The following is a 17,763-nucleotide window of genomic DNA, read 5'->3' on the forward strand; positions in this document are numbered from 1 at the left end:
TTTAAGATTTTATTTATTTATTAGAGAGATAGCACAAGTAGGCAGAGCAGCAGACAGAGGTAGAGGGAAAAGCGGGCTCTCTGTTGATTAGGGAGTCCAATGTGGGGCTCGATCTCAGGGCCCTGGGATCATGACCTGAGCTGAAGGCAGCTGCTTAACCAAAGGAGCCACCCAGGTGCCCCCATCATGCTAAATTCTTGACATGGAGTCTGGTTCAATCTTCATAGTGCTGGATGAGGTAGGTACTACATCAAAACCTAGGAGAACAAAGAAACTTGCTAGAGGTCTCCCTCTAGTGAGGGACAGAACCAAGATTAGAACTCAGGAAGTCTAGTCCTAGAACTTGCCTGTTAGCATCTCTTGGAGGGATTTTTTACTGTCTTCCTTTCGACTCTCCCTCACTGCCTGTGTTGATTTTGTACCATGGCTGACAGCCGCAACATAGGCACCTGCAAAGCCACTCTTCCTGTTTTCTTCAGTGTTTGTCTCGTACCATCTGCATGTCATTTTTGTCTTGATTGTCTGTGTTTGAATAAGAATCTAATGTCTGAGGTTTATGTGAACTTGATTTCACTTAATACCGTCTTTTATTTCATACACACATACAATATATATGTATATATGTAATATGTATATAATACATGTTTTATACTATATAATGATATAATATATTCATGTATATATATAACTATATAGAGATTATAATATATATCATATATATTAGAGAAAGAGACCGTATTACTTTTCAACTGGTAATGTGACAACCACAAACTCAGTGGCTTAAAACAACACAAAGGTATTTGTGTTCTGCGGTTAGAATTCCAGCATGGGTCTCACTGAGCTAAAATCAAGGCGCTGGCAGGGCTCTTCTTTCGGAAGCTCTGGGGAAGAATCCCTTTCCTTGCCTTTTCCAGCTGCTTTGGCACATGGCCCCCTTCCTCCATCTTCAAAGCCAGTGAAGCTAGATAGGGTCTTTCTCACATCCCATCACTTTCCTCTCCCTTATAATGACATTGGACTCACCCATAGCATCCAGGGTAATCTCTTCATCTCAAAGTCCTTAATTTATCACACCTGGAAAATCCCTTTTGCCATGCAAATAACATTCGCTCTGCAGGGATGGGGACTTGGACATCTGTTGGGGGGGGGGGTATTACTCTGCTTACCAAAAGTACACAGAGCATTCTTCACGGGACTGAGACAAAACACAGTCCTTTCCTGGGAGAGACTACAAGTGGAAAGACATTTAAATGGATAAGGAGATATAAGAAGTCTATGTGCCAGGACAGAAGCATGAACAATCAGCACCATGGAGGAAACAACTGTCTGCCTGGGGTGGAGTGTGAACTAGAAACAGTTCTGGCTAAAAATTTACAATTGTTCTTGACATGTTCCTATGACTTGATCACTTTTTATCCAGGTTTTGAGACTCTGGGATATTCAGCACCAGCTGTCCATCCAGAGGATAGCTTGTTCTTTCCCCCAAAGTCAGGACTTCAGATGTCTCTTCCACTTTGATGAAGCTCATGGACGGCTTTTCATCTCATTTAATAACCAGCTTGCATTGTTGGCGATGAAAAGCGAGGCCAGCACAAGGGTGAAGAGCCACAAGAAAGCAGTCACTTGTGTTCTTTACAGTTCGGTCTTGAAGCAGGTAATGATGCTTTTCTGTCACTCTCCTGACAAGTCCCTGGGTCCAGAGGCTCATTCCTTTAATTCAGCCTATGGCAACTGAGGACACATACAGAAAAAAAAAAAAAAAATTGTGGGAAGGAAACGATTTAATAGCTATGTACTTTTCTGCAATGATGTGTGTTCAGGTGGATTTGAAGAGTGATTTCATTTGCAGCCAGGGACCACGGCGGCACAGATAGAGTTATAAGGAATTACAATATTCCAGCGAAAACAAACAAAACATGCAATGTAATTGAACTTCTGTTTGTTACTCGCTCATTTGGGTCTTGATGCCAAATGCAAGTGAACCTGGTTGTAAAATTCTATTTTACGAACGCCAGCCTCCCGTATCCCGGTGGAAAGTTCTGAAATATGCATGAAATGTAATTAGCAGAGATCCATTTTGCCAGCATATTTTACACCAGTGGCTCACAGTGGCAGCCCGGAATGTATTCATAATAAAATGATTCAGTTAAATGTGGTGCCACTTGGTATGCAGCACGAGGGTTGTTTGTCTCCCCACCACTTTAATGACACTTTGCAGCCTTTGCTTATGGGAGCACTACCTGAATGTCAATGAAGACGCCGCAGCTCCTCTGGAGCGAACATGCAGCCCAGACCACGCGCCTTCTCAGAGGACAGGGTGAGCGGGCGTGTGGTGTCACGGAGGGAGAGGCACCAGAGGGAGCTTATCCCACTGCAGGACTCATCTAACTGCACAGCAGGAGCCCAGCAGAGAGCCCCGCAACCAGCTTGCGGCCAATTAAACAGTAACTCTGACCCATGCTTCCCTTCCCTTCAGCAGAAGCTTTTGCATTCGCGCCGAAATGAGTAGTTGGGTTTTTGCGCGAGAGGGTGGAAAGCCCTTTGTTAGTAATGAGTAGTGTGTCATGTCACTGCTTCAGACTCTCTGTTTTCTGGTTATTCTCGGAGATAAAAGTCCTTTATGAAATAATCCATTTTGAATTCCATCTGCAGGGAACATTCCCCCGGAAATGTTTTACTGAACTTTACAGAGGCAGCCGGTTAATTTCGGCTCCCTGGTGGCCAAGCCAGAGATGTTATTTATTTCCAGGAGAACATTTTTGCTAATTGAGAGTTGCGGAGTTAAGAAGCTAGATTTGTATGTAGATGTTAAGATACGATGTTGTCTGGCCATTAAATGAGCAATATTCCATGAGGGATTCAAGAGATGGGACACAAAGATGTGGAATCTAACATTTGGGACGTGAAGACAGAGCTAAGATAGGGCAAATACATGCACGTTACAGGGAACGATGGAATATGCACATTTGGTATTAAGCTGTAGGAAGACTCACTGTGCAACTGAGTTGGGTGTTCATACCTCTACTTCTGCTGTTGAGAGCATAACTAATTAAAAACATTAATATGTATATAAAGTACATAGAGCTGTTCATTTTGTGCATAAGTGTTTCCTAACTATTAGTGGCTAAGCTACAGAGAAATACTTCAACATTGTATTGCATTTATCACTATAAAAATGTATTGTAGTTAAGAACAAAGAAGACAGTATCACCTACAGTGCCATCCACCAGTGATAATTTATCATTTCAGAGTCATTAGACAAAGTAAATAAAACAGTTTTTGAACAAGTCCAGGTGCCAGGAATGAGGAAGCAGATTCATCCACTATAGTTTCTTCTTTCCAGTAGTTCAGGGAGACTCAGGCCTTGGTTTTCTTCTTGGTGCTGGTTGCCAGCAGGGGCTCATTACGGGGTTGACGGATGAGAGAAGGGAAAGCAGGCACATTAGTAACTCACAAAGGAAAAATGGAGTCCAGTAAAATGAAGTAGAGATAAGAGCAAAGTGCTGTGCAGGGCAGGTCATCAGTTCTGCCTGGGGCTGGGGTGGGTGACAGACTACAGCCCTGAAGTCTTGTAGCAGGATTCTCTAGAGGAAGGAAGCAGTTCCAGACAGAAGTTATTATAGCATGAGCACCTTCAAAAGAGGCCTGAGCAAAAGCATGGATTTGAGGTTAAAACAGCAATTTCCACAGTGTGATCTCAGACCTGTAGGGAGACTCAGATTCTTTCAGAAAATTGGTAAGATCAAGACTGTTTTCATCATTTTATTTGTTGTTTGTTTTTGTCATTTTTTCTGTCTCATGATTGTAAGTGGAGTTTTCTAGAGGCTACACGACGAGTGATGACATCATTGCTCTGATGGCTAAAGGAAAATATGCTTTTGTATTCCTGTGTTTTCACATTTGCTCAGTTTAAATTTCCAATATGGTAGATACATAGTCAGTCTCTCTCTTTCTCTCTGTGTGTCTCTATCTCCCCTGTAAATGGAAGCTGTTTGTAATTCTTCAATAATTTTTAAGAGGGTAAAGGAACCCCAAGAGCAAAAGTTTTGAGAACTGTTGAGTTAGATCAGAGTGCAGATGTTGGGCAGCTAGCGTCTCATGTCTAAGCTTCAGTTTACTGACCCTTCAATATGTGTGTGTGGTGGTAGGGGCTGGGCGTGTGGTGGGGAGCACAGACATGAAAACAGTAACAGCAGGGATTCCCTCCAGCATTGCCTTGCTGTGGCCTGCCTCTCAGGAGCAGCCCTCCTTCCTCCCGCACGGCCAGCCTTAGCAAGGCTCCCCCGGACCCCCATACCTCTCAGGTTAAACGCTGGTGCTCTATGCCACTTTTTTCCTTCCTAACTTCTTGATATTCCTTCATCTTTATTTTCACCATGGGTTACGTGAAAGCAGAGGTTGGGAAGAGTTAGGATGGGGGAGGGGACCCTGAGTTGGGCTTTGTGCAGAAACGCCCCTTCAGGTGAGGTAGATGTTTATCCTGCCTCTTCTCTCCACAGCCCTTGTGGTTCCTGCTCATAAATATTATAGAGGGCACGGATTGCATGGAGCACTGGGTGTGGTGCAAAAATAATGAATATGGTTATGCTGAAAATAAAAAATAAATTAAAAAAAAAGAAGTAACCAATTAAAAAAAATAAAATAAAAAAATTAAAATCTAAAGTAAAAATAAATAAATAAATAAATAAATAAATAAATATTTAGTCCCAGAGCCCATCTGTGGTTTATTCAGCTCCTGAAGTCTCCCGGGACACCCCGCACTTACCTCTCTCCCCTTTCCCCTCTTACAGTATTGCTCACGTTTCTAGTTCTTTCACATTCAGACACTGAACTCCCATTTTTCTCTCCTCCTGTTTTTGGTGTAAGGGAAAGATCCTTGTTTCCCACTTCTGTATTTTCCTACAACTCCTTAGTATCAAATATATGGGTATCGAATATATGTTCAAAGGCTAGGTTTGGTGAATTATCACCCCTTCTCATTCCAAGTTCAAAAGGAACCCTTCCAAGTCCACTGGCACTTGCTCTGTGGTTATCTGGTTTGGTGCCTTTTGGTAGGCTCTGTTTTTGAGTTTAATGAACGCCTTCCTTTCTGTTGTCATTTGAACAGGTTGTCCACACTTTATAGATGTTTCATTCTGTATGATATTGGGCGGAGACCCCACATAATCCCTATATAAAAAGCAACTTGGGGCAGTCTGTGACTTTTCTTTATATTCCTGCCTTTTGGTATATACTCGCACCCTCATCTAAGAAAGTGATATTAAACCCCACAAAATCTTTTAAAAGAAAACATGTGCTTTTCTTCACCCAGCAAAGCATGCCCTCACAGCCAGCAGCAGAACAAGTTGGGACAGGATGAAGGAGTCCCTGGAATGTCTAATTTTGAAAGAATCAAAGTAACTCAATATCCTGGGGGCAGTTGTAATGAACTGTCTTTGCACTGAATTCTTAAATGAAGCTTTTATTAAAAACCCATGAAGGTTAGGAAACTTGAAAAAATGTATTTGTAGGTTTCCTATAAAATGGAATAGATAAAATTTCTGAGTTATCACTATGGCTCTCATCTTAATGATGGGGGTTTATGTGTTTCTGTAAATAGGCAACGGTTCAGTTTGTCTTGCATCTAGGACATATTTATAGTCAGACTAGATATTTAGGCATCATCACATTTTGGTAGATAATGATGTTAACCATTTTTATTATTTAAATAACTTATTTTCGTAAAACACTATGTATTTATAAGAAATTAAAACCCTGCAGTAAGCTCAAATAAGGAACTAAATATTGAGGAAATATCATCAACATATTCTAAATATCTCTCTGCATAGAATATTTTTTATAAATATCATTCTGTAAACTCTTTTATTTTATGATATATTAGAATAATATATATGAATATATTTCCTTGTATCTAAAATGTAGATCTACTTCATCATTTTTAAAAAGCAGCACAATATCCCATTGTATATGCGTATCCTAATTTACTGATCCATTTGCCTTGATGAGAATTTTGTTATGAATTTTTTTGTGCATAAATATATTCACACTCATGACTTTATCTCTCTAGGGTAGGAGCTTAGGAATGCATTTCTAGGTTCAAATATATGCATATTAGATAATTTGATACACAAATTGCCTCCCAGAATCTTACCATTTTACCCAGTCTCTGGGAGTAAAATTAATCACACGCATGATTACATAAAGAGACATGTCAGCGGCTGCCTGGCTGCCTCCAGCAGGACCCCTGAGGTCATTGGGGAGCTTCCCATAATCCGGCATGGGATGTTGACTTTGAAAATTTGAAGACGACCCTTCTTTATTTTAGCCAGACTGGTGCTGTTTCTTGAGGACCAACTCTCACACTATCACAGCAAACATCAAGTCAGATCATTCATTAAAAATGGGGCCGGGCTATAATTTCCTAGTGACAATGCATCTCCTGTCCTCTCTCCTGCACACCATCTTTTGGGAATTGAGACATTTGACAATCTAACCAATTCGACTGGGTGCTTCCTTGGTGATTGTAAATCTGAGTAAAGGGAAGTGGATAAGCTTGAGGGAAATGTATCTCCACCTTACAAGACATTTAGTGCTTGCATTTAAGGCCAAATCAATGAATTTCTCTTTTGAACAGAGCCAGATGAACACTGATGAAGACTTTCTCTTTGCCTGCCTTATTTGCTGGGCTCCATGTGACCTTCCTTTTAATAACGCGACTTTTCTTCAGTTGTCAGCTAAAGGTTATACTTAGTTACATGTCAGTCCCAAGGCCGTGAGCTCTGGTCACTTGTTGGAGACATGGGAATTATCCTAGTCTCAGCGTTACTCTAAAACATATATGTGTGCACACACATGCACACGCACACACGTATGCATGTGTGTACTTAAATGTGATTAGCTTGCAAGGGATAATTCATTTCAATGCTACAACACTCAAAAGGACAAAAGGGTATACGTTGAAAATTTCTTCTTACCCATCTCTACCTACTCAGCTTCCTTCCCTGGAGGCAAGCAGTTTTCATGACTTTCAGGAGCCCCCTTTCAGGGCTATTCTATGCTACAGAGGTATGTATGTAGACTTACATTTAAATAGGATATGTACAATTCTTAATATTTAAGAAGCAATAGTAAGTGTTTTTTACACAAATGATAGCATATTGTGCACAGAAACACCGTTCTGTACATTGATTTTTCACCTAAAAATCCAGCCTAGAGATCATCTTATCTCATTACCTAGAGTATCCTCTTTCTTTTTTACAGCTGCACGGTATTCCGTTACATGGGTGTATCAAAATGTATTAGCTTGGAGTGATTTCAGCATTTAGATTACAAATAACATAGTAGTTTTTAACCTTGAACACACAACTTCCAGCACGAGTGAGAAAACATCTGTGGAATAAATCCCTAGAACTGAAATTTTTGGGTCAGAGAGTATTTATGTCTGTAACCTTGATGGATATTATCAAATATTCTCCAGGAAAGCCACGTGAAATCCAACAGAAGAGTAGGAGAGGACCCTTACCTCAGCCTGTCTCGTCATCACAGTCTCGGCTTTTTTTTTTTTTTTTTAAAGAATTTGTTTCTTTAAGAGCACTTTTAGGTTCATAACAAAATTGAGTAGAAAGTACAGAAATACACCATATTCCCCCATCCTCCCATATGCATTCCCTTCTCCATTATCCACATCCCCCACTAGAGTGGTACATTTGTTGCTACTGATGAACCTATATTGGCACATCATTATCACCAGATGGAACCGCAGTTCACATTAGGGTCAATCTTAGTGTGATACATTCTATGAGTTTAGACAAATTTATAATCACATGCATTTACCATTATAGCACACAGCCTTTTCAGATTGGCTTCTATCACTCAGTAATATGCATTTGTGTCTCCTCTGTGTATTCGAATGGCTCAAGAACTCGTTTTTTAAAATGTTGAATAGTATTCCACTGGATGGATGTGCCACAATTTATTTATTCATTCATCTACTGAAGCACATCTTGGTTGCTTCCATTCCAAGTATAGGCCATTATGAATAAAGTTGCTATAAACATCGATGCATAGGCTTTCGTGTGGACATAAATTTCCTAATCCTTTGGATAAATATTAAGAAACATGATTCATGGATTGAATGGTAAGAATATGTTTAATTTTGTAAAAAAAAAAAAAAAAAAGAAAGAAAAAAAGAAGGCTATTTGCCTTCTAAGGTAGCTGCACCAGTCTGCTTTCACACCAGCAGTGACTGAACGTTCCTACTGCTCTATATCCTCATCAGCATTTATGTTGTCAGTGTTCCAGATCTAGGTCATTCTAATAGGTGCATGGTACTGTGTTGTTTTACTATTTCTCCAATGACTTATGATGTGGAGCATCTTTTCAGATGTTTATCTGCCATTTGTTTATGTTCTTTGGTGAAGTATCTGTTAAGTTCTTTGGCCCATTTTTTAAATTGAGTTGTTTTACTGTTGAATTTTCAGAGTTGGGTTTTTTTTTTTTTTTTTTTTGTATATTTGGATATCAGTGCTTCATCATATATGTCTTTTGAAAATAAGTTCTCCCAAGCTGTGGATTATCTTTTCATTCTCTTGACAGTGTGTTTTGCAGAGTAGATATTTTTAAATTTAATGAAGTCCAGCTTACCAGTGATTTCTTTCATGGGCTGTACCTTCAGTGTTTTACCTAAAAAGTCACTGCTAAACCCACAGTTATTTAAATTTCCTTCTATATTGTGATCCATTTTGTTAATTCTTGTGAACAGTGTTTGGTCTGTGTCTCGAGTCATCTTTTTACACATTGATGTCCAGTTGTTCCAGCACCACTTGTTGAAAAGACTATTCTTTTTCAATTAAAATGCTTTTGCTTTTTTGTTAAAGGATCAGTTGACTCTATTTATGTGCATCTGTTTTGGGGTCTATTCTGTTCCATTGATCTAGTTGTTTATTCTTACACCAATATTACACTGTCTTCATTGCACTTTATGGTAAATCATGAAGTTGATTGTGTCAGTCTTCCAATTTTATTCTTTTCTTATAATATTGTGTTAGCTTATCTGGGTCTTTGGTTTCTGAATATGAACTTTAGAATTGGCTTGTCAATATCCATAAAATAACTTACTGGGATTTTTATTTACATTGCTGGAGTATATTGATTAAGTTGGGGAGAACTGAGATCTTGACAATATTGAGTTTTCCTATCCACAGGACATGGAATATCTCCATTTATTTAGTTCTTTGATTTTATTTATCAGAGTTTTGTAATTTATGTCAGATAGACCTTATTCATTTTTGTTAGATTATACCTAACCTAAGTATTTAATTTCCATGGATGATAATGTAAACGGTTTTATAGTTTTATTTTCAAATTCTACTTTTCCTTGATGCTATATAGGATACCGATTGACTTTTGTATATTAACCTCATATCCTGCAATCTTGCTGTAATCACTTATTAATTTCAGGAGTTTTTTTGTTGATTTTCATATTTTCTACAGATGGGATCACATCATCTGCTAACAAAGACAATTTATTTCTTCCTTTCTAATCTTTATACTGTTTATTTTCTTTACTTGTCTTATTGCATTAGGTAAAGTTTCTATATGGTATTGAAAATAGGTGATGACAGGTAATATCCTAGCCTTTTACCTGATCTTAGTAGAGAAAGCTTCACATTTCTCACCATTAAGGATGATATTAGCCGTAAGTTTTTTGCAAATACTCTATCGAGTGGAGGAGGTTCCCCTCTATTACTAGCTTACTGGTAATTTTTACCATAAATTGATATTGGATTTTGTCAAATGCTTTTTCTGCATCTATTAATATGATCACATGATTTTTCTTTTGTAGTCTATTAATGTGATGGATTGCATTCATTGATTTTCAGATGTGAAACAGCCTTTCATACCTGGGATAGATTTCACTTGGTTATGCTGTATGACTCTTTTTATGCGTTGTTGGATTTGATAAGCTATTATTTTGTTAAGTATTTTTGTATCTATGTTCATGAAACATATTGGACTGTAGTTTTGTTTTTTGTAATGTTTTCGTTTGGTTTAGGTATCAGGGTAATGCTGGCCTCATAGAATGAGTCAGGAAGTATTCCCTCTGCTTCTATCCTTTCAGCAAAGATTGTAGTAAACTGGCATTATTTCTTCCTTAAATGTTTCATAGAATTTACCAATGAATCCATTCAGCCTGCTTTCTGTTTTGGGGTATGATTAACTATTGATTTAATTTTTTTCATTGATATAGGCCTGTTTGAACTTGGTTTATGTCTTGTGTGAGTTTGGGAAGATTGTGTCTTTAAATAAGTTGGCCAATTTCATCTAGGTTGTCAAATTTGTAGACATAGAGTTTTTATAGTATTCCTCTATTATCCTTTTAATGTATATGGAATCTTCAGTGATGTGTCTCTTCTTTCACTGCTGATATGAGTAATTTGTATCCTCTTTCTCTTTTTTTATTTTTTTTTCCCTTACTTAGCCTGGCTAGAGTCTTATCTTTTTAAAGTGCCAGCTTTTGGTTTAATTGACTTCATTAATTTTTGGTTTTTAGTTTCATTGATTTTTGATCTCTAATTTTAATTTGTTCTTTTCTTCTGCTTACTTTTAATTGTATTAGCTTTTCTTTTTTTTCTAATGTATGTTTATATATTCCTCTAATTTCTGCTCTTTCTGCATTCTAAATTTTTTTATTTGTATTTAAAAAAAAGATTTTATTTATTTATTTGACAGAGAGAGAGAGAGCACAAGTAGGGGGAGAGGCAGAGGGAGAGGGAGAAATAAGCTCCCTGCAGAGCAGGGGAAGCCAGCTATGGGACTCCATCCCAGGACTCTGGCATCATGACCTGGGCGGAAGGCAGTGGCTTAACCAACTGAGCCAGCTAGGCACCCCTGTGTTTTCATTTTGTTTCATTTCATTTATTTATTTATTTACTTTTAAAGATTTTATTTATTTATTTGAGAAAGAGAGCATGAGTAGAAGGAGGGGCAGAAGGACAAGGAGAAGCACACCCGCCATCGAGCAGGGAACCCAGTGCAGGGCTCGATCCCAGAACCCTGAGATCATGACCTGAGTTGAAGGCAGATGCTTAAGCAGCTGAGCCATACAGGAGCTGTATTTTCATTTTAATTTAGTTTAAAATATTTTAAAAATTTCTCTTGAGAGTTCTTTGACCTATGTGTTATTTAGAAGTGTGCTATTAAATTTCCAAGTATTTTGGGTTTTTTCCAGTTATCTTTCTGTTATTGATTTCTAGTTTAATTTTATTGTGGTCTGAGACCAGAGATTGTATGATTTTTATTCTTTGAAGTTTGTTAAGATGTGTTTTATGTCCCCAAATACCATTTACTTTGGTGAATGTTCCATACAAACTTGAGAAAAATGTATCTTTTGCTGTTTTTATATGAGGTAGTTTATTTTATATTCATATCCACTTGATTGGTGGTTTTTCAGTTCAACATATCATTACTGATTTTCTGCCTGCTGGTTCTGTCCCTTTCTGATAGAGGAATATTGAAATCTTCAACTATAAAGGTGTATTAATGTATTTATCCTTGCATTTCTACAAGTTTTGTCTCATGTAGTTTAATGCAGTTGTTAGGGTCATACATATTAAGGATTGTTGTTTTCTTGGAGGTTTGACCTTTTGTCATGCCCCTCTTCATCCATACTAACTTTCTTGCTCTAAAGTCTGCTTTGTCTGGAATTAATAGCTATTCTTGTTTCCTTTGATTCATGTTAGCATGTTATATCTTTCTTTGGTCATTTTGCTTTAAATCTGTATGTGTTTTTATATTTAAATTGAGTTTCTTTTTATACTATATAGTTAGGTCTTGATTTTTGATCCAATCTGATAATCTGGCTTGATTGATTCATTAAGCCCATTGACATTCAAAGTGATTATTGGTATAATTGGATTAATAGCTTTCATATTTGCTATTGTTTTCTCTTGGTTGCCCCTGCTCTTTGTTCCTATTTTTATCTTCTACTCTTTTTTCTGAGTTTCATGGTTTTATTTATTTTTATTTTTAAAAAAAATTATTTATTTATTTGACAGAGAGAGACAGCAAAAGGGAACACAAGCAGGGGGAATGGGTGGGGATAAAGCAGGCTCCTTGCAGAACAGGGAGCCCAACACAGAGCTCAATCCCAGGATCACAACCTAAACCAAAGGCAGAAGCTTAATGAGTGAGCCACCGAGGTGCTCCTGACTTTCATGATTTTAACTGAGCATTTAAAATTATTCTATTTCCTCTCTTTTCTTAACATATCAGTTATATTTTATTTTTAACTTTTTAAAAATGGTTGCTCTAGAGTTTTCAGTATACATTTATAATAAATCCAAGTCCACTTTCAAATAACACTATATTACTTTACAAGTAGTTTTAGTACCTTATAATAATAAAATAATCTAATTCCTCCCTCTTTTCTCCTGTATGTTTGGCGTCATTCATTTCCCTTACATGTAAGCATATATCTATATATAATCATATATGTATATATAAGCATACATAATTTAATATATTGTTGGTATTATTGTTTTGCTCTGTTAGATCAATTAAGAACAAGAAAAATAGAAGTTTTTATTCTACCTTCACTTATTCCTTCTTTAATGTCCTTCCTTTTTCATGTAGATCTCATTTCTGGAGTTAAATTATTTTTTTCTCTCTAAAGAACTTTTAACATATTTTGAAAGCAGGTCTACTAGGAACAAATTTTCTTAATTTTTGTTTGTCTGAGAAAGTCTATTTCTCCTTTATTTTTAAGGTCATCTTCACAAGATACAGAATTCTAGATTTGTGGTTTTTTTTCCTCTTAACGACTCCCTATTTGACTGCATGTTTTCTAAGGAAAAGTCAAATGTAATCCTTTTCAAAATTTTACTTAAATTCTAGGAAATTAGCATATAGTGTAATATTAGTTTGAGGGGTAGAAGTTAGGGGTTCATCACTTTCATATAACACCCAATGCTTATCATAACAAGTACCCTCCTTAATATCCATTACCCATTTAGCCCATCCTCTACCCACATCCCTCTATCAACCCTTAGTTTATTCTTTGTCCTTAAGAGTCTCTTATGGTTTGCTTCCCTCTTTCTCACTCTATTATTTCCTTTCCACATGTTCATCTGTTTTGTTTCTTAAATTCCACCTATGAGTGAAATCATATGGTATTTGTCTTTCTCTGACTTATTTTGTTTAGTATAATAATACTCTAGCTCCATCCATGTCATTGCAAATAGCAAGATTTTATTTTTTAATTTAAATTTTTTAAGATTATTTATTTGACAGAGATCACAAGTAGGCAGAGGCAGGCGGGGTGAGGGCGGGTGGGAAGCAGACTGCCTGCTGAGCAGAGAGCCAGATGTGGGGGTCAATTCCAGGACCCGGAGATCATGACTTGAGCCAAAGCAGATCATGACTGAGCCACCCAGGTGCCCCAAGATTTTATTCTTCTTGATAACTAAGTAATATTCCATTGTGTGTGTGTGTGTGTGTGTGTGTGTGTGTTTATGTATACCACATCTTCTTTGTGCATTCATCAGTTGACAGCTTTTTCTATTGATAGTTTGGCTGTTATGATAATGCTGCTATGAATATTGGGGTGCATGTACCCCTTTGAATCAGCATATTTGTATCCTTTGAGTAAATACCTAGTAGTGCAGTTGCTGGATCTTAGGGTAGTTCTATTTTTAACTTTTTGAGGAATCTTCACAGTTTTCCAAAGTGGCTGCACCAGTTTGCATTCCCACCAACAGTGCAGGAGAGTTTGCCTTTCTCTGCATCCTTGGCAACATCTGTTGTTATCCTGCTCGAAGGTAATTCTTATCTTTGTTTCTTTTTATCTTTGTCCTCTGGCTTCTCTCAAAATGTCATCTTTGACTCTAATAGGCTTATGTGTCGTTATTTTTGGCATTTAGTCTTCTTCGTGTCATGTGAGCTTCCTGGATCTGTGGTTTGGTACCTGTTCCTAAATTGGGAAAATTCTCAGTCATTATTGTTTCAAATATTTCTTCTGTTCCTTTTTTTTTTCCTTCTCCTACTGGTATTCTCATTGTGTGAATGTTACACCTTTTGTAGTTGTCCCACAGTTCGTGGATACTGTTTGTTTTTTTGTTTTTCAGCCTTTGTCTTTGTTTTTCAATTTTTGAGGTTTCTATTGATATATCCTCAAGCTCAAAGATTCTTTCCTCCGCCATGTTCAGTCTAGTAGTAAGCCCATCAAAGGCATGATTCGTTTGTGATCTCTAGCATATCTTTTTGTTTTTTTTTCTGAGGATTTCCATCTCTCTGCTTATGTTACCCATCTGTTCTCACATGCTATCTTTACCCATTAGAGCTTTTTGCACATTAATCATAGTTATTTTAAATTTCTGATCTGATAATTCCAATATCCCTACCATGTCTGAGTCTGATGCTTGCTCTTTCCTCAAACTGTGGTTTTTGCCTTTTATGTTTATGCCTATGTTTTGTAATTTTTTCTTGATAGTGGGACATAAGGAACAAGGTAGAAGGAACAGCTGTAAATAGGCCTTTAGAAATGTGGTGGTGAGGTATGGGGGAGGAGAAGCGCTTTGTAGTCCTAGCATTAGGTCTCAGTCTTTTGTGAGCCCGTGCCTCTGGACTACGAACTTTCCTTTTTCAAAATTAAGTAAATTTTTTTATCGCATAGACTCCTCAGTTGTTCCCCACACTTATGTCCAATATGACTAAAGCCAGCTAGAATTTGGTATTTTCCTTCCTCGGATCAAGTAAGCACTGATAAAAGCCCAGCAGGTGAGGTCCTGGCTCAATAATTTCTCTTGAGGGTGGACCTTGCTAAGAAGAACACAATTACTCTAATGTATTTTGAAATAGTTTCTTTCCTTCTGCCTCTGCCAGAAGCAGGAGGGGATTTTTGTCTAATATTACGGTAAAAACCTGGTTGATAATCTCAAAACAAAACTCATAAAATTCTGGGAACCCCTGTAACTGGCTCCACCAGACATTTTTAACTCTTGGACTTGTCCACTTGGAGCCTGCAACAATTTGTGAATTTTAGTGGTGGTTTTCCTCTCTTGGCACTGTTTCCCATGGTTTCCAGTTCCCACATTCCTTCTCTGGTAAACTGGGGATTTCTCTATTTGCCTGTTGATCTCTCCAATTCTGGGGGTAGCAATTTGTCCTGCGACCTCATTTCTGTTATTGATCAAAAAAGGGCTATTGATTTTTTTTAGTTTAGCTTTTTACTTATGGTTAGGATGGGTGACTTCTAAGCATGCTGAACCGGAACCTGGACGTGCAATGCAGTCTCTACCACTTTTCTACACAAGAGTTTTCCTATCTATAAAATAGGGATTAGAATACCTCCCTTGTAGATTTTCTGTGAAGGACAGAGGATATTGTATATAAATATGCATGGAACAAAGCAAAAGTAAAAGTTAAATAAATATTAGTCAAAAAAGGGAAAATGGTATTTTTCTGACTTTGCTCCTAGTTCTTGAAGGAAGGGAGTGTTTTGAATGCCTGTATGACAACCACAGGTTGTCACAGCCTGCGGCCCCCCACAATGCTCACACTGCTTAGGATTGCTGACCTCCTAGCTAGTCCCTGAATGTCCAAGTTTCCACTTACCTTAAGGCCTTTGCTCTGCTGTTTCTTTTGCGTAGAACTTTCTTCACCTATATGACTCCCTCCTTTATGTTAGTTGCGTTTTTCCTCAAATGATTTCTCATGGAGGCTTTGTCAGAGCACCCAGCTTTGCATTCACCCCCAATGACCTCTACCTCCGTCTCAGTTATATTTTTCTCCATAATGCTTATCACCACTAGACTATCTCTATCTCTATATCTATATAGGTTTTTTTCTTGTTATTTTCTCGCCTGACTGCATCTCTACCCCCACAGCAGGAATTTTTCGTTGCTGAATCCCCAACTCCCAGATCCTGTGTCTTGCATATCATAGGTGTTCAATAAACTCAAGGAAAGAATTATGCAAGAGCACATGACAAATTAACCCAAAAGAGGTAATAAATAAGATTTATAAATGGAGACTGGCTGCTTTAAAATATTTGAATCCTCTTTCTGCACCAGTACTTAGATCTTATCATTCCCTTCACTTCACTACTTACTGAAATGTGACTTCTAGAGATTTGATGCACAATAGAAATAAAATAGGTAACCTGCTTTATATTATGGGGCCACAAACAGCACTGACTGAAAATAGAACTATAAAGAGCAATTAAATCAAATGTCTTCATTCCTTGGTAGCCAGTGACATCCGCTGCTGTAATTTTTGATTTCCCTTCTTGCTTGGACCTAGGACTTGGAATGCATATAAAGATAACTAAAATGCCTACTGTTGTTGGAATACAAGAAGGCAATTAGGGGATATGGATACAGCCTCACGTCTCTTAGAATTGTATCATTGTCTGTGACAGCTTCCGATGAGAGAGACAAAAAGACCCATATATTCCTAAATGGTTATTAACTCGGGTACATAAGGCGGAGAAGAATGGTTTGCTCCCAAGGCCCGCTCGCACTGGAATGATTAGGGTAGTGCAGACTGCCGGGGCCCTGTCCTCCTCCGCTGAGGTCTCACCTGATAAGAAGCAGCTAGGAAAGAACTGAAAACTTGGAGAGATTTGGTCTCATCAAAATCTGGCATATAAACCTGAAGCCAATACTTATTCCTGGGCTCTATTCCTGAGAAAAATCACAGCTTGCTAAAAATAAAGTCCTCACCGTCCTGTAGTGAAACCTCTTCCCTCACCTGCCAAGTGATGTTAAATGCACTCCTCTCTCACCAAACTTTGAAAGTCTTTTCACCTGCCTTGCTATTCTTGTATTCGGATGTTGTCATAGTGACAGAAGTCTTGTTCATACTGGTGGTATGTTTGTGACATGGTCAGTCCTCGTTTTTCAGCATATTGTTTTCCCTAAGACTGCACCTTAAGGCAGATTGCCATAAAATGAAATCCGACTGGCTCTACCCTGTTGTCATTATTGATTCAGATTTCATGAGAAATTGTGAAATGAGCAGAGAAAGGTGCTAAAAACAGATGAATAGCATGTTGGGGCTCAGCCAGGTGATCAAAGGAGGGAGAGTTTTGCTGCAAAACAGCAAAATGTGAAAGTTACTAATTCTTGATTGAATGTCTACAGCAGATTAAAGTGGGGCAATCAATGATTAGATGCTTTGTAATGTGAGTGATGCCAGTCTCAGACAAGTAAACAAGTCTTTTCCTTGAACATTGGTCTCATTGCACTTTGCTTTTTTTTTTTTTTTAAATCAGGGAATGCCCATCTTTTAGTACTAAAATGCCCAAGTTCTCAGTAAATGCTTTTTGAATAGTAATAATAAAACGCTTCACAACCTTTAACCTTTTCTTAAAAAAAAGACATCAAAATTTTCACTCAAGCTTGGAACATTATGTTTCCACAGTTTTGTTTTTAATGAATACAGTTCAAATTCCTAAGTAATTATGTGGAGAAATTCACAAGTCTGATATAATTTGAAATTTCAGTGCACATTTACAATCTGCTTTCTGAAATTGTAATTGTCTGTATTCACTGTCATGGTTGAAAGAAAGCAAGATATTAAATATTTTTTTAAATTGGTTTGGATATGAACAGTGGTATCACCCAAAATAGAGAGTGAGATAAATAAAGCTTAAATAGAATAGTAACACTAGTTAACTTTTATAGCTTGTTTATAGTATAGCATGTACTGTGCTTTACAAATATTAGCTTATTAAAATCTCCTAAATATGGTTTGAGGTAGTTA

General features: G+C 37.6%; 1 protein-coding gene across 2 annotated transcripts in view; it reads left to right on the plus strand.

Annotated features, from left to right (window-relative positions):
* The window catches only part of WDR49 (WD repeat domain 49), a 132,585-nt gene that overhangs the window by 52,435 nt on the left and 62,387 nt on the right, over positions 1-17,763 (plus strand). For both annotated transcript variants that reach the window (XM_032341768.1, XM_032341772.1), the window contains one exon: positions 1,421-1,654. In XM_032341768.1, coding sequence (XP_032197659.1) covers positions 1,421-1,654 — 234 coding nt within the window. The remainder of the gene's footprint in view (positions 1-1,420; positions 1,655-17,763) is intronic.

Source organism: Mustela erminea, chromosome 1 (assembly GCF_009829155.1).
Source record: "Mustela erminea isolate mMusErm1 chromosome 1, mMusErm1.Pri, whole genome shotgun sequence".
In the NCBI taxonomy this organism is placed as follows: domain Eukaryota; kingdom Metazoa; phylum Chordata; class Mammalia; order Carnivora; family Mustelidae; genus Mustela; species Mustela erminea.